Raw genomic sequence first — 24,351 nt, 5'->3', positions numbered from 1 at the left:
GTGCCCGCAACCAAGGTACATGCCCTTGACTGGAATCGAACCTGGGACCTTTCAGTCCGCAGGCCGACGCTCTATCCACTGAGCCAAACCGGTTAGGGCACCTTTTCTTTTTATTCCCTAATCCTCATCCGAGGATATTTTTTCATTGATTTTTAGGGAGAGTGGGAGAGAGAGGGAAAGACAGACAGAAACATCGACGTGAAAAACACATCCATTGGTTGCCTCCCGCACAAACCCTGCCCAGGGCCCAGGCGGGGGAGGGGCTGCAACCGAGGTCCGTGCCCTTGATTGGAATGGAACCCTGGACCCTTCGGCCAGCAGGCCAACGCCCTATCCACTGCGCCAGGCCAGCTAGGGTGCGATTACTGTTTTTATTGCCAGAAGTTCCAGTAAGAGTCTGGAGGGGAAATGCCTTGTGTGACCCTGGAGGTTCATTTACTGATCTGCAGCGGTGAATATTGTGTCTCTTTCCCTAAAACTCGTGAACCGGGAGAAAGTTTTGGGACAGCCTCACAATGGGTTTGGCAGGGAGCCCGGCGCGCCATCCAGTTAACACACTCAGGGCCACGGGAGCAGGAACGGATCCAGGCAGCCAGGCAACGCCCTTCCCACCGCGGCCTCGGGACTCCCATTCCCTGGCCAGGCAGGTGCCTTGCGCTTCCTCACCGAAGGGTCTGGAGGCTGCTCCGTGGATACTTTGATTGTAAAGAGTTGACTCTACTGGAGGTGAATTGTAAAGGGTGTCCCAAAATTCACGCAAGAAGTAATTTTGATAGAAAACACAGGTTTATAATTAAACATTGTAAATTTTTTGATTCATAAAGTATACAGTATAGGGTTATGTATGGAATAGCCTATCGGGTAAATGGCCTCCACGGCACAAAAAACTGGATTATCATGTCGCAGTAGCGAGCACCGTTAACTGTTATTTCCTGAGCAGCGCATTTCGGTCATGGAAAATTTCAACAAAAGAGTGCATATGTGCCAGCAAAGCCGTGGAGGCCACTTACCCGATAGGCTATTCCACACATAACCCTATACTGTATACTTTATGAATCAATAAAAAATTTACAATTTTTAATGATAAATCTGTGTTTTCTATCAAGATTACTTCTTGCGTGAATTTTGGGACACCCTTTATAAGCTTTTTCCTTTATGGAAACCTTTAAGAAACACCTCACAAATGATCAGGTAGAGATGCTCAGGCTTACATCTCCGCATTTTGGAGAAATGCTTTGTGGAAGCTTTATGGGTTTTGACAGTCACGAGACCAGGACTGTAGAACGTTTATTGAGCTCTCACAATGCGACGGGTGCCACACGCAACATGAGACACAGGACCTGCCCGGCGGGCTTACGCTCTAAGGACATGACTGTTTCCTGCTGCCGCTGGGAGCGTGCTGTTGGGGACGGTGAGGTATTAGCCGCACTGTTGGTGCAGGAGAGGAGCCTACGGCCTCGCCTCCTGCGGGTTTCCCTCCGCAGCTGGGCATGACCCCTCGTATTACCCATGCTCTCCACGATGGTTGGCACGTCCCCAATTTGGTGATCTTTGTGGCGCGGACAGTGCAAGCGTCTATAAAGACAGAGACACCAAACCCGCGTTTCAGAAAATCAGGGTTTGAATCTGGCCTCAGGTACAGAAGACAAAGTTTGGTTATGCATTCAGACAGTTACTGGAAATAGGCTCTCGGGAAACACAGTGCCGGGGGCCGAGCTCCGGTTCCGGGTCCCCGAATGTCCACAGCAGCGGCCCCGCACATGCCCTGGGCTCTCAGGGTCTCCTGGCTTCAGAGCCCAGAGATGAATGAAACCCAGCTGACCCCTTGCTGGGTTCGGCCTGGAGTCTGCCGCTGGGGAGGTGTGTGGGGGGCAGAACTCTCTCAGAGCCTCACAGGTCACAATGCAGGGGTGTCCTTGACAGAAGGAAAGTTGAACCAGAGGCCCCCCCCCCCCCCAGCATGTAGCGGGAATTCGTGACGACGTCCCTGATACAGACCCCTACACACACTGATGAAGGAAGTTGGTCCGTTTCTTATGCATGAGGTCCAGGGCTCAGTAACACCTTTATCTGTTAGCCACTCGGCAGAAGAAACAGATTTCGTAGGGAAGGAAAGGGAAGACAACGTATGTGTATTTAAAGCAGGTTAGTTTGTCATTGTCGCTTCCGTGCCTTCTTCCGAGTGTAACGTCTTTTGTCTCTTCGCTTTGATCCTGATGAATCATCCACCGCTTACTTACTACATTCAGATTCCCAGCTCTTTATCCACGTGCACCTTGCATTTCAGTGAGATATGAAACTGAAATGCAGACTCCACGACTGCCTTTTGTAATGATACAGGGATCCCGAGGAAATCTCGCAGAAGCCTTTTGCTAACAGTTTTCCCCCTGTTCTTATGAAAAGCATCAAAAAAATAGACGGCCCAGCACATTCTGCTGTGTGTTCTGAACAAGCCCAGGGGTACGAGCGGGAAGTGCTGGTCTTTCCATTCTGTACAATTGGATTTGAAAAGGTGGCCTGCGCGTACCCCGGCCATTGTACAGAGCGCATCCCTACCCCTACCCCACCCCATGCTGGTAACAACCCCAGCTCGCAAAACAAACCTTGGCGTTTTTTAAGTTGCATGAGAAACAAATACACGAATAAATAAACCAGCAAAAAATACATAATCAAGGGCTTTGAGCTTTTTGCTCCAGGGAACAGGTAAAAGACGGATACAGGAAACCGAGGTTCCCAGTGCTGCTTTTTAAATAGTTATGTCAACAATCTTTTTGGTTTCTCAATTCCGTACTTTCTTCTTCTTCTTTCTTTTTTTTTTTTTTGGTTAATCCTCACTTGAGGATATTTTCCCACTGAGTTTTAGAGAGAGGGAGAGAAAGAGAGAAACATCAATATGAGAGAGACACATCGATGGGTTGCCTCCTGCACGCACCCCGACCAGGGCGGGGGAACCTGCAAGCAAGGTACATGCCCTTGACCGGAATCGAACCCAGGACTCTTCAGTCCGTGGGCCGACGCTCTATCCACTGAGCCAAACCGGCTAGGGCTGTACTTTCTTCATTTTTATGGGAACACATTTTGTGAGCCACGACTGAGTCTCATGATAGGATCCTCAGGATGCAAATCAGAAAGCAAAAACAAGTCACCTGAGATTTTATTCCGATTTTTTCTGTTACACTGACCTACTGATGTTTGTTAGCGATGGGGCCCTGGATGGGTCATACAACAGCTGGTATGCTAAAGCCTCGCTAAAGAAGGTACACTTCATTTGAACAGTTCCGTCCCGACCGGCCCTACATTCAGTGACATATTCAAGACTACGGATTGGTCAAAAGCAGTAGTCCTTTAGGGCATAGCCCAGGGGCGGGCAAACTTTTTGACTCGAGGGCCACCATGGGTTCTTAAACTGGACCGGAGGCCGGAACAAAAGCATGGATGGAGTGCTTGTGTGAACGAGTATAAATTCAAAGTAAACATCATGACATAAAAGGGTACGGTCTTTTTTTTCCAATAGTTTTATTCATTTCAAACGGGCCGGATCCGGCCCGCGGGCCGTAGTTTGCCCACGGCTGGCATAGGGACATGGTCTGAAGGAAGGAGTCGGAACTCGTCGGGCATCCAGCTGGTCACAAAATTCATGCTTACCCCCTTTTCTTTCACGCCACAGGCGCAATTTTCTCACATCGGTGCTTCCCTTCACGCGAGAACCGCTTACATCCACAGGGTCCCCGAGGAAGCGAAGATCCTCTTTCTAGCGTTCAACATAGCCTATGGAGCCCTTCCTCAGCTCCTGGCCTATCGCTGCATCTACAAGCCGGAGTTCTTCCTCAAAGCAAAGGCAGAGGAGAAGGCTGAATGAAAACATGACTTCCTGTGGCTCTTGTCGAGATGGCGCAATTTTGATTCCCTGGTCCTGGGGTTTCGTCTCATTCCACTCCCTTCCCCTCCACCAACACTGTTCTGCACTGAGTATGTGAGCTATCTATGGGACTGCGGGGGTCAATTTCTTTTTTATTTTTATTTTTTTTTGAAGGAAAGCTGAAGTTGTTGAGAGAAACAGTTTGTTTAAAGAAATTTATTCAAAAATTTATTGTGCGAAAACTTGACCGTCTCAATGTTCTGTTTGCGCATACTGAGTATATGTGTGAAAAATGACTATTTAGCTCCTACAACAGTGAGCATGGAAACAAAACTACTCAAAAGTGAATATGCTTTACGCGTATTAAAAATTCAAAAAAGCAAATTGAGATTGGAGAAATATTTCTGCATATATGATGTCTATGCTTCATTATCAACATCAATATAAAAGGCAAATTACCAGAGTATTTTACAATGTTATTTGGAAAATGTTTTCCCAGGGGAAGTATATTATTTACTGTTTTAAAAACTGCTTTTACTAAAATGTTTTTGTGAGTTTAAACAGCTAAGGAGGGATCGATAACTTTATTATTATCCTTAATGGAATACTTGTTTTACTGGTGAAAGGAGAGATTTCTATTGTATTTCTGTGTATATTTTTAATAAAATTATTTTTGACCTTTTATGATGACAAATCTTATTTAATGTGAAACATTTTTTTTCATACGGTTTTGTAGTTTATTTTAAAAATCTGTCATTTATATGTTCCAATTTAAAATGCCACCTACATTCTCCTTATGCTTTAGTGTCAGCAATGAAGAGGTCGTGTGATGAATCAAACTTCATTAATTTTAAACTCAATTAAAATACTCAAAATTAAAAAGACCTTTAAAGAAAAAGAACTGGATTGTCATTTCTACTCTCTTTTCTTTTTTTTAAATCCTCACTGGAGGATATTTTTCCTTTGATTTTTAGAGAGAGAAACATTGAAATGAGAGAGACACATTGATTGGTTGCCTCCTGCATGCCCTGACCAGGGCTGGGGAGGAGCCTGCAACCGAGGTACGTGCCCTTAACGGGAATCGAACCCAGGACCCTTCAGTCTGCAGGCCAACACCCTATCCACTGAGCCAAACCAGTGAGGGCATTTCCTACTATCTTTTAATGAATGTTCACATGTGGAACTGTGAGTGAGAACAGTATGAGAAAGAAAAGTATTTGCTGAATGAAAGAACCCACAGCACAGCTGCCTCCTCAGAGCCCGAGGTGGGCAGGCGGGGATTTCCGAGCCTCGGCTGCCATGGTCACCATCACCATCACCATCATGAATGGCCCCAGGCCAGTGGTCGGCAAACTCATTAGTCAACAGAGCCAAATATCAACAGTACGACGATTGAAATTTCTTTTGAGAGCCAAATTTTTTAAACTTAAACTATATAGGTAGGTACATTGTTATTAACTTAATGAGGGTCCTCCTAAGCTGGCCTTTCTACACTTGATCTTAGCCAAAAGGCCGAGAAGCGATAAGCTGGCCTTTCTAAAAACGTCCCCAATCTGAGGGTCGACCTCAGCGAACGTACCCCCACTTCTTCTAACGCCACTTCTTCAAAATAGACTCGCCCAGGCCGAAAACTGACTTCTGCGCATGGGCCACGAAGTTTCAATCGCCCTGTACGTGCGCGCCCGCATGTGGTATTTTGTGGAAGAGCCACACTCAAGGGCCCAGAGAGCCGCATGTGGCTCGCGAGCCGCGGTTTGCCGACCACTGCCCTGGGCCTTTACAGCTTCTCACATTCTGTCTTCATGTCATTTATTAGCTCTTCGCCAGAATAAGAAAAGTAGAAGAAAACAGGGTCCAGATAAAAACCCGGATGAGGTCAAGTGTCTGAGCTTAGGGTCCAGTGAGCTGGTAAATATCTTAGATGTATAAGCAACCACAGGCCATTCCTTCCCCTCCCTCCAGTGTTTACAAAAAACCCCTACAGCCCGGAGAGAGTATGAAAATAAGACCTCACCTACACTGGTTCTATTGCCAACTTGCTGTCAACAAACTTTGCTTTAATATGTGCATCACATCAATACCTCACATTACATTTATGAAGCCAAGTTACACCAACGTAGTGGTTTACAACCTCAAACCTTACTCCCAGGACACATTCCAATAAATTTATTCTGTAAAAACAATACATTTTTTTTCTTCTTTTTTTTTTTTACAGTAAACTTTTCAACTACAAACCTCGAGTACGCGAAATATGTTTCAAAGACAAGCATAACAGGATTTTGAGGAAACCCAAACTGACTAAATGTGTCCTCACAATATAGGCTGGCATAAAAATAAATAAAACTCTCTATGATCACACAATAGCAACGCGAATGTACACATAAGAATGGTGTGTGGATGGAGAGTAGCTATTCTAATTCTAGTCCCAAAAGAAAACAAGTTCTTTTAAAAAGGTCTGTATTTAAAAGTCGATGCTCTGTCTGGTTTCCCATAGGGCTGCTGCGGATGTCCGGCTTCAAGCTCCCACCTCTGGTGACCCGCTCGAATGGTCTTGGCAGTGGGGGGGAAGAAAGTGTTGCCTCTATTTTGGGGTTAACACAAAAAGACGCACTGACCTCACATACAGAAACTGGGTGTGTGTACCTAACAGCGTGAGTCTGGAGAAGTAGAAGTTGTCAATGGGCTATTTCTAATACGGAATAGATATCTTACAATACGGTTAACCCTTTACACCTGGCCTCGAAGATGAAGAACCGTTTTCGTTTCATCTTCAACATGCCAGCCTTTACGTATCTAGGAACTGGCTCCCGGGAGATACGTATCAGGTTGGAGTGGTCATTTTAAAGAAATGCACATTTATATTGAACCGAGTGTGCGGTGGAGGCGGAGTGAGGCAGGAGGCTCCAGGACGTCACTGCCTTGAGAAAAGGATCCTAGACGTGTGTAAGTCTGTGCAAACATCTTGATAACCCTCAGTGGTGAAGGGCAGCTTCATGCAACCAAGTAACAAGAAATCATATCAGTAACTTTAAAAAAGGCTAAAATGTCTTTTTTTTTTTTTTTTCTCCTTTCTTTCTCTAAACACAAACAGAGAGGAATGTGAATCAAGGACATACAAACTGGGTTCAGTCAATGACAACAAGGACCGTGTGGGTTCGTAGCAAATCCGAGAACAGGAGACAACCAAGCGCGCAACCTTCCTGTGGCTTCTCAAATACGCAGCGTTCACCACGGTGGTTAGGTCTGTAAGAGAAGAGAGAAGACGAGCCTTTAGGAGACGGAGGACATCAGCAACAGAAGCTTCTGCACCGACGGAGCGTACAGCTGGGCCTCCGGAGGTTCCCACCGGCACCGCGGCACTGACCGCACTTAGCAAGCACAGCCCGGGGTTCTGCTTCATACCCGTCAGTGCAAAAAGCCAAAGGAAGGACTAGGGTTTTTTTTTTGTTTTTTTTTTAATATATTTTATTGATTTTTTACAGAGAGGAAGGGAGAGAGATAGAGAGCTAGAAACATCGACGAGAGAGACATCGATCAGCTGCCTCCTGCACATCTCCTACTGGGGATGTGCCCGCATCCCAGGTACATGCCCTTGACCAGAATTGAACCTGGGACCTTTCAGTCCGCAGGCCAACGCTCTATCCACCTAGCCAAACCAGTTTCGGCTGTTTTTGTTTTTTAAAAATATAATTGTATTGATTTCAGAGAGGAAGGGAGAGGGAGAGAGACGGAAACATCAATGATGAGAGAGAATCATGGATTGGCTGCCTCCTGCACGCCCCCTACCGGGGATCGAGCCCACAGCCCAGGCACGTGCCCTGACGGGCATCGAACCGTGACCTCCTCCTGGTTCATAAGTCGATGCTCAATCAATGAGCCACAAAACATTTTTTTTAAAAAGGCAAACTGCTTTAAAATTTAAAAAGCATTTGGAGTGTATGCAAATTATTCTGTATAATATTTACAACTTAATTACTTTGACATCGGGCTTGTCGAAAAACTAGAGTTGGCAAAATCAAGGTGGACAGAAAGAAAGTCCCACTTTCTTTCAGAATTCGGGTGGCACGTGTGACAAAGAGGAGAGTCTCCGGGTGGGGCCCACTTTAAACTGTGCCAGGCCCCACGTCCCCACAGGGATCCTATCTTTGTTTTCTTCATCATTGACCCCAAAATACCAAAGCCCCTAGTACGCTCTCATGGGACGAGTGAAAGAGGGAACCCAGGCCCCAAATATTTCTTCTAAAACAGCCTGCTGCAGGCCTTCACTTCACCGAGTAGAGGGATGTTTGGAAGCACGCAAGGCTCACGCGTGGGAGTGTTTTCACGCTCAGACCCAGTATCTACACGGAACTGTACGTGACGCCGTACGTGAGTCAGGCCAGAGCCTTCCAAGAGGAAGCTGCTAAACCCGGCATCCCCTCGAGCGGCAGAAATACACTTCTCAGCCTCTGTTCCTACCAAATTGGGAAAGCCCATCTTAAAACCAACCAACAAACAAACCCCGTTTAAAATCTGTGCTCCAGCCCGGCTGGTGTGGCCCAGTGGTTGAGCATCGACCTATGAACCAGGAGGTCATGGGTCAATTCCCGGGCAGGGCACATGCCCAGGTTGCGGGCTCCAACCCCAGTGGGGCGTGCAGGAGGCAGCCGATCAATGATTCTCTCATCATTGATGTTTCTATCTTTCTCTCCCTCTCCCTTCTTCTTTCTGAAATCAATACAAATATATTTTAAAAAATAAAATAAACAAAATCTGTGGCCTGCCCTCGCTGGTTTGGCTCAGAGGACGGAAGGGTCCCGGGTTCAATTCCGGTCAAGGGCACCTACCTAGGTTGCAGGCTCCTCCCCGGCCTGGGCCCTGGTCAGGGCACATGCAGGAGGCAACCAATCAGTGTGTTTCTCTCACATCGATATTTCTGCCTGTCTTTCCCTCTCTCTAAAATCAACAGAAAAATATCCTCAGGTGAGGATTAAATAAATAAACAAAATCTGTGAACTAACTTGCAAAATGCAATGCCCGATGACTCCACACTATTCCCAAATAAAAGCACGAGATACAAGATTATACTCACAGCCTTTGAAGGCTTTCCCTCCCTTGTGAAGGAGGAAGACACCCATTTAAACAATAAAAAAAAAAACAAACACCCTGTTAACCAACCACAGAAACTTCTTTAGTAATGTCTTTTTAAAAAAATTAATGTGAAAGGCAGTAGTTCCTATGCCCACATTGGTAGGAAATTCACAGCAACAACCAAGCAATCCATATTGAAGAATCGCTCAGAACAGATGGTCCCACGGCAGCCACACGGCAGCCTCAATAAATCATTCCTGCCCCACACCCAGTGAAGGCGGCACCAAAATGTGACCATCACTTTAATGACATGCTTTTTTTTTGGGGGGGGGGGGGGGCGGGTGTCTTTAAACAAGGTAGCAGGTGGGACACAAGGAAATCGAATGTGTCAGGTACTCAAGCCTTTATTCAGTGAGGCTACAGGCAAAGGGAACAACAGAGGATTATGCAGTGGAGAGAGGTGTGGAGAATAAAGACAGGCAGGGGCGGAGCGGAGCTGAGGTGGACGAGAGAAACCAAGGAACAGCTAGAACCCTCCCCACGGGGAATTATGGGAACTGGATGGAGGAGGGACAGAGCTGAGAGGTAAATAGTACAAACAAGAACAGGCAAGAGCTAAGCTGGCACCAGAATTTAACTAACAGACGAGGAACGGTCGGATATTTCAGGGGTTGATGTTTTTAAACCATTTGCCGCTGTTCAGCCTTCGCAGAGAACAGGCTCATGGAAAATGGCCAGGGGCAAAGTTTGCCTTCACTAACACCTTGGCAAAGGTGTTCTTGCCTGTGACTTTGAAGTTAACAAAAGTAAACAAGACTCAAAGTGGACAAGTTTTCCTGTTGGGTCCTTTAAAAAAAAATCAGCATTCATATCCTGTTCGAATATTTAAATACGTAAAGCCCCCACGGGCACATAAATGACGACTGCTTTTAGGACAGAAGCAGCAGTAGGAACCCCCCCTCTATTTTGAACATGCTGTTTTATTTTTTATTTTTTTTTTAATATATTTTATTGATTTTTTACAGAGAGGAAGGGAGAGAGATAGAGAGTTAGAAACATCGATGAGAGAGAAACATCGATCAGCTGCCTCCTGCACATCTCCTACTGGGGATATGCCCGCAACCAGGTACATGCCCTTGACCAGAATCGAACCTGGGACCTTTCAGTCCGCAGGCCGACGCTCTATCCACTTAGCCAAACCGGTTTCGGCGCTGTTTTATTTTATAATTAAAGAAATGCAACTGTCAGATGTGGAGGTGGCATTTCATAGTTTCAATATTTCACGCCTCACTTTAAAAAGGCTTTCAAGCTGAAACCGGTTTGGCTCAGTGGCTAGAGCGTTGGCCTGCGGACTGAAGGGTCCCAGGTTCGATTCCGGTCAAGGGCATGTACCTGGGTTGCGGGCACATCCCCCATCGGGGGCGTGCAGGAGGCAGCTGATCGATGTTTCTCTCTCATCGATGTTTCTAACTCTCTATCCCTCTCCCTTCCTCTCTGTCAAAAATCAATAAAATATGCTTTAAAAAAAAAAAAAAAAGGCTTTCAAGTTGCTTAAGTTAGTTTAGAAAAGAATAAACTGTTGGTAGAGTTCCAAGCTGACAGGCAGGTACAATTCCCACCTGGCCGGCCTGTTCGCAGTGGAGCAGCTGCTCTTACCCAGGAGCTGTCAGTGGAGGGGTGTACGACCGACCGACCAACCGACCGGGCTGAGAGTACTTCCTCATTTACTAAGACAACGTCGAATGCTGAGATACGAGTCCTGATTCTGCAGCCAAGTGTCTTCTAAGTAAATATGAGCTGAGAGAACCGCGTGCGCCTCCTTACCCCTTCGCTGGTTTTCTGCAAGTCTGACGCTGTGTTTCTCGTGTCATTGCCGGCGTCTCCACCCTCCGAGCTGCTTTTGTTTTCCTCTTCTTTGCAGTCCTTGTCGTCGTCATCCCCCGGAGACTTCCGGGACTGTTTAGAGGATTTCTAAATGTTCAGAGAAGTTAAAAATTATAGCCAAGTAGAAACCCAAACGCACAAGTGTAAGAGGTGCGGAAGGGGCCGACCTACACCTGCCCTTTCTGGCGTGACACCGGACGTAAGTCCCCAACTCGCAGGGTGCCAGGGCCGGGCTAGGTGACCTTGGGCCAGTCACTTCACCTCTCTGGGCCTCAGTTGAACCAGCTGCAAAAGAGGCAGAGGTAGCACCACTGGTGTGGCTCAGGGGTTGAGTGTCAACCTATAACCCCAGAGGTCACGGTTCTATTCTGGTCAAGGCACATGCCTGGGTTGTGGGCTCAGTTCCCAGGAGGGGGCGTGCAGGACACAGCCGATCCATGATTCTCTCTCATCATTGATGTTTCTCTCTCTCTCTCTCTCGCTTCCTCTCCTTTCTTCTCTGAAATCAATAAAAATGTATTTTAAACAAAGAAGTACACGTGGGCTAAATGCCCTTTTTCTTTTAGTCCTGCCCAGCAGTGAGATGTTAAAAGCAGAAAACAGGGAGTCACCCACCCAGAACACTGTCAGTGAAAAAGCACAGCTGGGCGGACACCACGTGGGGAAGGCTACGGAGCTAGAAGGCACCCTGGAGGGCGGGGAAAATTCTGATTATCCTGTTATTTGCAAACTGTATCCCCATCACAGTAAATGTCATGGTTTTCATTAGTTGGTGCATGGGAAATAATCTGCATTTATTCAATTTTACCTGTATGCAAGTTGGGTGGATTTTACAGGCCATAAAATACAATGTTTACAGTCTGATAAACTCTTGGCACTTGATTTTGAGGCGTTTCCTAAGCATTGCCAGTCACTAACCACCAGAATCTCTGGGAAGTAATTTATCCAAATATGCAATCACGTGACAGACCAACTGGACCAATCTCTGTTCTTTAAAGGTCTGTTTGTCTTGGTTTCAGGTTCTAAAGGGTGAACAGTTTTCACCATCTCATGGTTTTTCTTTCCCCCCCGTTTTTTTTTTTTTAAAAAAATGTTTTTATTTATTTCAGAGAGGAAGAGAGAAGGAGAGAAATATTGATGTGTGAGAGAGACACATCGATTGGTTGCCTCCCACATGAGCCTTGACCAGGGCTGGGGACCTAACCTGCAACCGAGGTAACATGCCCTTGACCGGAATTGAACTCGGGACCCTTCATTCCGAGGGCCAATGCTCTATCTACTAAGCTGATCCACGATAAAAAAAGAAAAAAGAAAAAAAAAGAAAGAAAAAAGAAAAAGAATATTGTATCGTTAGCACACTCAGACGGTCCTGCATCGTTCGGATCCTCCTACGTCCCTAAATTCTCCAGCTCTCACCTGGAGGCTATTGGAGGACACACACCTATCCGACGTCTGTGACTGCAGAACAGTCCTCCTCTCGCTGAGAAGGTGGTATTTTCGGGGTCCAACCGGCCCCTGAGTCTACAGCCAGTTGGCCTCACCTGAGGTTACCTGTCTGATTCCCTTCTGCTCTCCTGTCTCTAAGGCAGAGGCCCCACAGAGCGAGCACACATCCGTGTGCCCGAAGAAGGAAGTAAGAAGAACCTAAAGCCGAACCGGTTTGGCTCAGTGGATAGAGCGTCGGCCTGCGGACTCAAGGGTCCCGGGTTCGATTCCGGTCAAGGGCATGTACCTTGGTTGCGGGCACGTCCCCACTGGGGGGCGTGCAGGAGGCAGCTGATCGATCTCTCTCATCGTGTTTCTGACTTTCGATCCCTCTCCCTTCTTCTCTGTAAAAAAAATCAATAATATATATATATATATATTTTTTATATATATATAAAATATATATACATATATATTTTATATATATATATATAAAAAAAGAACCTAAAACTTTCAGTGACTATGCACAGAACATGAATAACAACCTTTGAAGTGTAGGACTTTTTCCGTTTGGAGCCAGCCTTTTCATTCTTCCTTTTGCCTTTTCCATCTTCTTCGACTCTGTCCCCTTCTTCCTCGCTGCTCGCATCGGCGGTGTTGCCGCCTTCTCCCTCAGTTTCTGAAGAGCTCTGCTGTTGAATTGCCTGACAAATAAAATATTAGCCAGTTGCACTTCTGAAAAACGAGCCAGGAACACAGACGGTGAAAAGAATCGCTCTATTTTAATGTGAAAGGGTTCAGCTTACACTTAAAGATTTTCAAAATAAAGGGCTGCCAGCCTCGATTTCCCTGACTCGAACCCTCTTGGGTAACAGAATTATATTTAACTCCAAATGCTACCGAAACCAAGAAAGAAGTCTGGCTTCAAATGGAGGGAGGGTAACTTCTAGGACGAAGGCCATATAAGGAAGATCCAAAAGGGGGATGAAAAACCGAAGAGATGAGCTACAGCAAGTGACAAGGAAGCACACACTGACCTGGTATCCGGTGAACTTTACCCCGGGGTTATTTTCTATTTCCCACAATCCTTCATTGAACCCTTTCCGTTTGTTGGACTTTCCGAACTTGTCTTTGTATTCTTTATATGGAAAAAGATCTTTTGGACCAAGAAATGCACTGTAGAGACACATTAGAAATGGAATTGATACTCTGACCTTCAAATGTAAGGCATCTTAAAAAAGATATGTATATATATTTATTGATATCAGAGAGGAATGGAGAGGGAGTGAGGGAGGGGGCAGAGAGAGAGAGAGAGAGAGAGAGAGGAACATCAATTATAACAGAGAATCTTTGATCGGCTGCCTCCCGTACACCCCACACTGGGGATCAAGCCCACAACCCAAGCATGTGCCCTGATCGAGAATTGAACCTTGACCTCCTAGTTCATAGGCTGATGCTCAACCACTGAGCTACACCGGCAGGGCCAAATGTAAAGTATTCGTAATATCAATATCTACTAAGGTGCCAGAGTATATTTTAGTAAACAAATTAAAAATAGCTCAATCCTTAGAGCATCGTCTTGATATAACAAGGTTGTGGATTTGATCCCTGGTCAGGACATATACAAGAATCAGCCAGCGAATGTATAAAATAACTGAACAACAAATTGATATTTCTCTCTCTATCAAATCAATACATAAAAATTTTAAAAAAGTATATAAATTAAATAAATGAATAAATAAATCCTCTGAGTTAGGCACCTATCACAGATTTTTATAGACATGCTTCAAGGCAGAAAAAAACAGATAGCTGGACATACAAACCAGCAATCCTGGATTGTGCTACTTTCTTCTTCTTTTTTTAAAATAAAATATATTTGTATTGATTTCAGAGAGGAAGGGAGAGGGAGAGAGAGATAGAAACATCAATGATGAGAGAGAATCATTGATCGGCTGCCTCCTGCACGCCCCCTACTGGGGATGGAGCCCACAACCTGGGCATGTGCCCTTGACCGGAATCGAACCTGGGACCTTTCAGTCTGCAGGCCGAAAGGTGCTCTATCCACTGAGCCACACCAGCCAGGGCTGGATTGTGCTACTTCCCAGCAATCTCTCTATGAAAGAAAACGTAAGTTGCATAGGCCACAGTGTCTATTCGATAAAAGAAAAACAAAAGAATATAACACTAACTTCCTGAATGAAACCCAACTATTTCTCACGTGAAGACAAGAAAGACGTTTGTCTCCAGGGCCCTCCCCCGGCGAGCTCCCTTTCCAGGCCCGTATGCGGACGAAGCCAGAGTGGCAGGCAGCAGGCTAAGGCACAGCTCATGCCTGCCTCTACTAACACCCAAGTGAACATAAGGGTGACCCTGAATTTGAAGACGTGTAAGGCTTCGCAATAGTTTTCAGCTTCCCCCCACATTTGCCATTTCTACTCCATGTGTGCGTAATTAACCGTACACATGCTTAGTGTGTCAAGGCTGCCGACTGTCCCCACGTATCCATTCTCGTCTTTCTTTTATTAATGGGTTGATTACTCCTCCCGATTTCCCCCTCCCTCGAGCCTATGTTTTCCAGCTGCCCTAACAGCTGGGTGTGGCCACACCACCAACTTCTTGCCACTGGAATGGACGCAAGCGGAAGTGACACCTGCAACTTCCCTGGCGTTTCCTTACGAGAAGTTACTTGTTCTTTTTCTTCCCCCTTCCCTCTACCTGGAAGATGCACAGGTGCTGTTTAGCCAATTTGTTTGTTTTCTAATGAAAACTTTTTTATTTTTAAAGAAATAAGCAGCCCTAGCAGGTTTGGCTCAGAGCTTCAGCCTGCAGACGGAAGGGTCCCAGGTTCAATTCCGGTCAAGGGCACATGCCTGGGTTGTGGGCTCGATCCCCAGTAGGGGGCATGCAGGAGGCAGCTGATCAATGATTCTCTCATAACTGATGTTTCTATCTCTCTCCCTCCCTCTCTGAAATCAATAAAAATATATGGCCTTAACCGGTTTGGCTCAGTGGATAGAGCTTCGGCCCGCGGACTCAAGGGTCCTGGGTTCGATTCCAGTCAAGGGCATATACCTTGGTTGCGGGCATATCCCAAGTAGGGGGTGTGCAGGAGGCAGCTGATCGATGTTTCTCTCTCATCGATGTTTCTAACTCTCTAACCCTCTCCCTTCCTCTCTGAAAAAAAAAATCAATAAAATATATTTAAAAAAATAAAAATATATGGAAAAAGAAATATGCAGACAAGGACAACACACCACAGGGAATGGCAGGACAGAGGAACCTGGGTCCCTAGAACACAGCATTCTACCCACCTCGTTCTATCTGCCTATCTCTGGATTGTTTCAAAAGAAACAAATTTCTGTATCATTTAAAATACTTGTCTTTCAGGTCCTTTTATTCAACAGGTTAGCCTGTACTCTAACCAATACAAGTAGAAAACCTTAAAAAATTTGTGGTATGTGTGCTCTGGGGTCCCACAAATTGAGAGAGTCGTAGAGAACACAGTTTTGCTCTGTGATAACTTACATTTATCACACACAGAGTGTAATATTACAGGAAGTATGAATGGGAAGTCTGTGAAGTATGAACGGGAAACATTTCTCTGGACAGAAACAGGTAAGAGCTACAAAAGCAATGACTGGTGGCGAGAGGATCACCTTAGGACGTAGAAGTGTCCCAAAGGGGAATTCTGGGTGATGCTCACATTTGGACAGAAAAAAAGATGACATTTAAAAGGAAACTGTTCGAAAATCTTTACCTTAAGAAAAACACATTAAGGTTTGCAATTTTATATAGAATTGATTATAATGATTTGCACAACATGTGAAATGCTATAGATCCTCTATGAACAATGCAGTCTGGCGGAGTCAAACTGGAGCTTTGAAACTTTAGGTCGGTTTGCTGACTTACGTTTCGTGGGTGCCAAAAAAGAAGATAGGATACTTGTTGGCTGGAGGTTTCACCGCTCCCTCTGGGAGTTCATCAATCTATTAGAGAGAAATGTCAGTTATTAAATAGGCAGTTAAATCATGTAAAATACTATAAAGATGACACAAACATTGAGAACTTAGTAACTTCAAAATAGAATTACTCTAACCCAAAATCCCAATAGTTTATCTTTGCTTGAACCTTACAAAATCCTTCTATTTTTTCTTAAAATTTTTAAAAAAAATTTATTTATTTTTGTTTGTTATAAAATGATTCTAAAGACCAATGCGGCCCAACGCATAGATGAGTGTTACGCTGTAAACTGATTATAACCATCGTGGACATACATCATCAGGAACCGCAACTACTCACTTCCTTCCATTCAAGAGAATGACTCCTGGGAGCCGATCCTAGTGAGGTAATTAAAACAACAACAACAAAACCTCAAAAGATGCACTTTGGGGGGACAATAGCGAATTTACACACACACACACACACACACACACACACACACACACACGCCCCCTAGAAATGGAGCATTGCCAAACAGAACGATGAAAAATTAACTCTGATTATGCCACCTCCTTGCTTCAAATCCTTCCACAGCAGCTACCGAGCACAGCATTCCTCGCTGTGCCTCTGAAACCCATGGAGCTAGTAAAAACTAAAAATACCGCAGCCTTTCCCCAGACCGACCCATTCTGACGTACAGCTGAGGCGGAGAAGCTGGAGGGGATTATGTCCAAACTCCTCAGAATGTTCGATAGTTAGCATGTTCCAGGAAACGGTCCTTGACTCTGAAATCTCCATCCGTGGGCCCCAACCTTTCCTCTGTTTCCAGGCATGAGATCACAAACACCTACAAACCACCCGGAGGTCCTACAAGCAGCTTAACCTGGACAAGAGGCTGCCAACGGGAGGCGAAACAGGCACCTGAGTGTGGAGAGCAAGGAAAGGGCCTGGCGTTGTCTCTGGACGGAACCTGCAGCCTCGTCCACAAACAGCATAAGACACCGGCCGGAGGCTTCCTCGCCACAGTGCACCTCTGGGCTGATGGGCCATGTGCGCGGAGCGGACGCTCTGGTGAGCTGAGCAAAAACGGACGCTGAGTCCACAAATCTGAAGTCAGGTCCTGCTTCTGATCTGAATTGTGGCATCGCGGGCATCACTTCATCTCTTGGGACCCTGACTTCTCCGTCTGTAAAATGGGATGGCTCCACTAGGTAAACCTGGAATTCTATGGCTTGCCTAAAACGGAACTAATTCCCTTGGACTGTTTTTGTTTCCTATCTTAATGATGGGGAGAGATCTCACTGCTTTACTCAGCTCTTCCAACCCTCCCCCAAAAGTATTGAAAGACAGAGAATCATGGAAAACTAAATTCAGATGTTTGTGAAAACAATTCATAAGACTGTGCCAATTTGGGCATCACTCTTTTTTTTATTTTTTAACATATTTTTATTGATTTCAGAGGGAAAGGGAGAGGGGGAGAGGGAGGGAGGGAGAGAGAGAAACATCAATGATGAGAAAGAATCATTGATCGACTGCCTCCTGCACATCCCCCTATTGGGGACTGAGCCCACAACCTGGGCATGTGCCCTGACTGGGAATCGAACCGTGACCTTCTGGTTCATGGGTTGATGCTCAACCACTGAGCCACACTGGCTGGGCATCGCTCTTAATTTTTGGCATCAATTTCTTTGGGTTTTATGTTATCAACGTAAAATGATATGCAATATCTGCTTTTTTCACCTTAAATTCTATTTTGTCTGTTATAAAGTATTGCCATTTCTCTTTTTACTCAACTTTGATAAAGGGGTGTTTCCAATTTGGGGGGTAATTCTTGCCTTCTATTTTCTGTTAGGTTGGTTTCTTATAAACATTGTATTGTTGGTTTTTAGTTATCAATCCAAATGGAGACCATTTATGCTTGAATATCATGTCTGGCTTTTCATGCCTGCATTTTTCTCTTTGTGTTTATCTTTATTCTATGAATTATAACTCAAATACCTCACTTTTAATTCTACAAGTTCTTCAAATACTCCAAGAACACTATTTAAATAGTAATATTTACCTAATAATATAAAGACAATATTTATGTATTCTAATCTGAAGTGCTTTCCCCTCTCTTCCTTCTTTTCTTATTCATTAATCTCTCCTCTATTTTGTTTTACTGTTTGGTTTAATAAATTAGTAATCACTTTTCTTGTTACAGTGACTGTAGGCAGCTACCCAGGGCAGATGTCTTCAAAGGAACAGGAAGAAGGCAAAGAGCAGATGGAACAGGATGTCAACAAGGAACTTCTTGAGAATCAGTTTCAGCTGAAGACCCAAGACAGCAGGCAACACACCCCTAAATGAGGCGGTAACCACGTCAGCCCTGCGAAGAATGCGGTAAAAAAACCCTTGTAGACTTAGCTCTGCCACCACCACCAGAAAATAGGGTGGGAGAGGGCAGGGAGACTTGGACATTAGGAGAGGATTTGGGGGAAAAGCCCCCTTCCCCAAGACTGTTGGGAGAGCTTGAGATAGGTCTTCCGGGGCTTGGGAGTCACAGAAGACGGGGGTTTGACTCAAGTCTGAGAAACCTTGAGAAAGGGTCCAGGACTTTCTGGTTAGCTGCTCTGATGGCAGCGTGAACGGGGAGCGACTTGCACTCCCAGAGTTTCCATGGAAAAGATGCAAGTCTTCCATGAACCATTCGCTGGCGATAGCGTGGGGTTGTCTTAACACCTGTCCAATTGGCCACCTGGAGGTTAAGGGGACCACAGCAGGAAGAAGGGAGAAATGTACCGTGAGACAGCCAATGAGGGAGGGGGCAGTTTCAAGTGACTCTTCCAAAAAGAGGCTCATTAGCCTGTGTAGAGAAGTGAAAATGAGATAAAGCCAGGAATACTGGTGGTAGGCTGCTTCTAAAGTGGCACCAATGACTCTCATTTCCTGGCATTCTTGGCCTTGTACAATCCCTTCTTCTTGAGTGTGGGCTTGATCTGCTTACTTCTAATGAATGGAATACGGCAAATGTCCGGTCCATCTTGCTGACTTTTGCCCTTTTGCTTGCTTGCCGAGGAAGCCAGCTGCCGTTGGAGTTGCTCAACGTGCCTTGGAACCCAGGAAGGGCTCTGACCAACAACCCATGAATAAATAAGGCCTTTACGCCAATAACCCAGGAGGAACCAAACCCTGCCAACAATTGGAGTGAGCTTGGAAGCTAATCCATCCCCTGAAGATGATCTTGTGAGAGACACAGAGGCAGAAGGTCCAGGTAAGCTATTCTCGGGAAATGTATACCCCAACTGAGCATTTTACTTAAAAAATTATAGTTTTGGCCTTAACCGGTTTGGCTCAGTGGATAGTGTCGGCCAGAGGACTGAAGAAGGATCCTTGGTCGATTCTGATCATGGGCATGTACCTTGTTACGGGCTTGATCCCCAATAGGGGGTGTGTAGGAGGCAGCTCATTGATGTTTCTCTCTCATTGATGTTTCTAACTCTCTATCCCTCTCCCTTCCTCTCTGTAAAAATCAATAAAATTTATTTTAAAAATTATACTTTTGCATTATCATTATGATGACTACCTTTTCATATCATATCTACATCTGTATATGTATATGGGATATATCACAGATACTTTTATCATGGAGATCCTTTTTCTTTTCTTTTTAATATATTTTATTGATTTTTTACAGAGAGGAAGGGAGAGGGATAGAGAGTTAGAAACATCGATGAGAGAGAAACATCGATCAGCTGCCTCCTGCACACCCCCTACTGGGGATGTGCCCGCAACGAAGGTACATGCCCTTGACTGGAATTGAACCTGGGACCCTTGAGTCGGCAGGCTGACGATCTCTCCATTGAGCCAAACCGGTCAGGGCAGATCCTTTTTCTTTTAAATTGTGGTGTGTGTTTATCAAGAGAGTGGGTGAGTGAAGGCTTACCTCCACAACTTCCCTCAGACGTACTTCTATCCCCAGTTAATCATTATTAATAACAAAGTATGTTGTTCTCCATGTTTATATACATACAAATGTTTTATACCTAGGGGGAAGTGTTTTGGAGGGAGACTCCTGTGTTTTATGCGTACACACACACAAAATGAATCACATTTTATTAAATTCTCTGCATTATGAAGAGTCCTTAAAATCAAATGGCATAGATCTAACTCATTTATTTACTTTTAAAAAAATATATTTTTATTAATTTCAGAGAGGGAGAGGGAGAGAGAGAGACAGAAACATCAATGATGAGAGAGAATCATTGACTGGCTGCCTCCAGCACCCCCCGACTGGGAATCAATCCAGCAATCAGCCGAGGCTGTGCCCGGACCAGGAATCAAGCTGTGACCTCCTAGTTCAAAGGTCAATGCTCAACCACTGAGTCACGCCCGTCAGGCTAACTCATTTATTTTTAATGGATGCACAATAATCCAGTGATTAGATAACCTATAATTTATTTAACTTTTCTCTACTGGGTGGGTGTTTATCTTATTTTTAGTGTTTTTGAGCTCTTTAAAAAGGGCTCCCGTAAACATATTTAGATTTTTATGTACTGCAGCTTCTATTTCCACAAGATAGATTTACAGGAGTGAGACTGCTGGATCACAGATTAGAGGCATTCATTTTAATAGGTATTGCCAGACTGCTTTCAAAAAAGGCTGTAAAAATTTACATTTCCACCAAGGTATGAAAATGACCTCCCTTCCAATCTCCGACAGCATGAGGTGTTCATGCTCTTTTAGATTTGCATTTCCCTGATTAATGGTGAGATTAAACATCTTTTCATAGGTTTATTGGCCATTAGGATTTGCCCTTCAGGGAACTGACTATTCCTATCATTTTTGCATTTCTGTACAGGGTTCTATCTTTTTACTATTCATTTGTAATATATTAACCTGATATCTATAATTTCCATAGCAAACATCTTTCTCCATTATATAATATGTCCATTGAAACGTTTTCTTTCTTTCTTTTTTTTCTTCAATGAAACATTTTCTTTTCTTGAGTTCGAGGACACTGTACTCTCCTGATACTTTTTTCCCTTCCTCACATAGCTCCACTTACTCCCTTGGTGATTTCATCCAATTTCAAGGTTTTGAATGGGTATCTATGTGTCTCATTTTTCTATCCCCGAACTCCAGACCTCCAGTCTGAGCTTCAGCCTCACTAGCTGGGTGTCCCTAGGCATTTCAAATAAAAGAGGTCTAAAAACAAACTCTTAGTCTTATGGCCTACCCTGCCTGCCATTTAGTATTCCTGATGTAATTGGCATCACTGCCCAACGAGCTGCTCCCATTAGAAATCTATAAATCCTTTATATATATATTAGAAGCCCAGTGCACGAATTTGTGTGCGGGTGGGGTCCGGCTGGCCCTGCCCGATTGGGATGGCGGGGGCTAATCGGGGGTGGGGCTGTGGGTGGTTGGCTGCCCCACCCCCTGGTTGAACTCCCGGTCGAGGGGACAATTTGCATATTAGCCTTTTATTATAGGATATTGGTTGATTTCAGAGAGGAAGGGAGAGAGAGAGATAGAAACATCAATGATGAGAATCATTGATGGGCTGCCTCCTGCACGCCCCCTCCTGGGGAATCGAGCCCCCATCCCAGGTATACGCCCTTGGCCCTTCAGTCCACAGGCTGATGCTCTATCCACTGAGCCAAACTAGCTAGGGCGAAATATGTAAGTTCTTATTCATTTATTTCCCATAAAGACGTATCTATCACTAAGTCCTTCAATTACACCCCAATACCAACCTAACCAGCTCTTTCTACACCCACTATGCTCCCCTATGGTCTACTCCACATCACCTAACGCCTCTAATTTTTTAAAAAATATATTTTTATTGATTTCAGAGTGGAAGTGAGAGGGAGAGAGAGAGAAACATCAGTGATGAGAGAATCACTGATCAGCTGCCTCCTGCATGCCCTGCACTGGGATCAAGCCCGCAACCTGAGCATGTGCCCTTGACCAGAATCGAACCTGGGACCTTTCAGTCCGCAGGCCTATGCTCTATCCACCGAGCCAAACTGGCTAGGACACGCCTCAACCTCTACAAAAGCCTCCTACCTGGGCCCTTTGCATCCACCTCCCTGCCCCCCACCCACACCCCCAACAATCAATTCTTCAGACCCTCAACACAAGTCAGATCGTATCGTCTGCCCAAAACTCCCCAAGGACTTTCTATCGTTTTAAAAATCCTAAACTCATTCATGTAACTGTGAGACCCTCCGTGATAGGCGTTTTGCCTCCCTCCTTTCCTCTCCCCAGTGCTAGCTCGGTCTGATTTAGCTTGTGGGAGAGGAAAAACGCAGCAGAAAGACAGGAGGAGGGAGGAAACGCTCACATTTAGGATTGCAGCAATGACCCAGAATGCTTCTGCGAAGAGGGACCTCTGCCCTAGAGTACTGGGAACAGACAAAAGGCAAACTGGCCGAAGCAAGTACAAATCTGAGAACGCCTCCACATCTAACTTACAGCAGCATGAATAACATGCTAAGGCTTTCACCAGGCCATCTGCTAAACGCATCCTATTGTACTGTATCTCTTTTTAAGGATAAAGATGTGAAGATAGCTTTGTCTCTTCTGCCAAAAGCAACAATCTGAAAATAAGAAAGCAAAGAACGAAACCAAAAGACTTGCATGCATATGGGTTTCTGGCAGTAATGCTAAACAAATATTTAAAAATAGGAAGTAGACAGGAGGAAGAAAACACCGATATGTGCCCGTTAAGAGAGTAGACAATTGGCAATTAGTCTGATTAGGAAACTGATGGTAACTTTCGCTGTTTCAATGTCATTGTCAGTAAAATAAGAAATAAACAAAGCACAATGAGCTAGTTGCGACAGTTCCACATGTAGAGGGCAAGACTTGGTTCCTGGCATAATAAGTAGCATCCAGAAAATACAGCACTTAAAAAAAATATTTTTTTTTTTATTGATTTCAGAGAGGAAGGAAGAGGGAGAGCTAGAAACATCAATGATGAGAGAGAATCATGGATCGGCTGCCTCCTGCACGCCCCCTACTGGGGATCAAGTCTGCAACCTCGGCATATGCCCTTGACTGGAATTGAACCTGGGACCCTTCAGTCCGCAGGCTGATGCTCTATCCACTGAGCCAAACCAGCTAAGGCAATACAGTGCTTTTTGGATAATTTTCTCAGATTGCTTCCTTCAGCTCGTCTCAGTAGATCATTTGCTGGGGCAGAGAAGACAATAAAAGAATGACCCACCGCCCTAACTGGTTTGGCTCAGTGGATAGAGCGTTGGCCTGCGGACTGAAAGGTCCCAGGTTCGATTCCAGTCAAGGGCATGTACCTTGGTTGCAGGCAAATCCCCAGTAGGGGGTGTGCAGAAGGCAGCTGATCGATGTTTCTCTATCATCGATGTTTCTAACTCTCTATCCCTCTCCCTTCCTCTGTAAAAAATCAATAAAATATATTAAAAAAAAAAGAAAAAAAAGAATGACCCAGGAAGAGGTTTGCGGGGTGAATGTATCAAAGGGGAAAGGAGATTAGGCTGAGAGTACTTCAAGTGATCACATGGGTCTCTTTTTGGGTAAGGAAGGAGTGAAGCCAGGACGGGCTGGTACACCAAGAGAAAATGAGGAAGCAAGAGTTTAGTGCAGCCGTGGGCAAACTATGGCCCGAGGGCTGGATCCGGCCCGTTTGAAATGAATAAAACTAAATAAAAAAAAAAAGACCGTACCCTTTTATGTCATGATGTTTACTTTGAATTTATATTAGTTCACACAAACACTCCATCCATGCTTTTGTTCCGGCCCTCCAGTCCGGTCCAGTTTAAGAACCCATTGTGGCCCTCGAGTCAAAAAGTTTGCCCACCCCTGGTTTAGTGGGTGGCCCTAGCCGGTTTGGCTCCGTGGATAGAGCGTCGGCCTCCGGACTGAAGGGTCCCGGGTTCGATTCTGAGCAAGGGCACATGCCTGGGTGTTGGCCTCGATCCCCAGTAGGGGGCGTGCAGGAGGCAGCCAATCCATGATTCTCTCTCATCATTGATGTTTCTATCTCCCTCTCCCTTCCTCTTTGAAATCAATAAAAAATATACTTAAAGAAAAAAAACAAAAAGAGTTTACTGGGTGTTTACAATGATAGCGAATGAGAAGCAATTTAGTGGAGCAAAGGAGGGGTGTTCAATCACTGTCATCTCCATTTCTTTTCAACCAACTCCTCCAAC

The 24,351-nt window shown here is 45.0% G+C and overlaps 2 protein-coding genes across 2 annotated transcripts in view; one reads left to right on the top strand and one right to left on the bottom strand.

Annotated features, from left to right (window-relative positions):
* TM6SF1 (transmembrane 6 superfamily member 1) overlaps window positions 1-6,202 on the top strand; it is a 30,831-nt gene extending 24,629 nt beyond the window's left edge. Inside the window, exon 10 of the mRNA XM_081114715.1 lies at window positions 3,668-6,202. Within this exon, the coding sequence (XP_080970841.1) occupies window positions 3,668-3,859 (192 nt within the window). The 3' untranslated portion in view covers window positions 3,860-6,202. The remainder of the gene's footprint in view (window positions 1-3,667) is intronic.
* The window catches only part of HDGFL3 (HDGF like 3), a 33,982-nt gene continuing 15,641 nt past the window's right edge, over window positions 6,011-24,351 (bottom strand). The window contains exons 2-6 of the mRNA XM_081114716.1: window positions 16,148-16,224; window positions 13,276-13,414; window positions 12,784-12,942; window positions 10,754-10,900; window positions 6,011-7,102 (exon numbers count right to left, since the gene is read on the bottom strand). Of these exons, the coding sequence (XP_080970842.1) occupies window positions 7,097-7,102; window positions 10,754-10,900; window positions 12,784-12,942; window positions 13,276-13,414; window positions 16,148-16,224 (528 nt within the window). The 3' untranslated portion in view covers window positions 6,011-7,096. The remainder of the gene's footprint in view (window positions 7,103-10,753; window positions 10,901-12,783; window positions 12,943-13,275; window positions 13,415-16,147; window positions 16,225-24,351) is intronic.

The sequence above is a fragment of the Myotis nattereri genome (genome assembly GCF_964212035.1).
Source record: "Myotis nattereri genome assembly, chromosome: 21".
Taxonomy (NCBI): Eukaryota; Metazoa; Chordata; class Mammalia; order Chiroptera; family Vespertilionidae; genus Myotis; species Myotis nattereri.
This window is presented reverse-complemented; position numbering and strand designations above follow the sequence as displayed.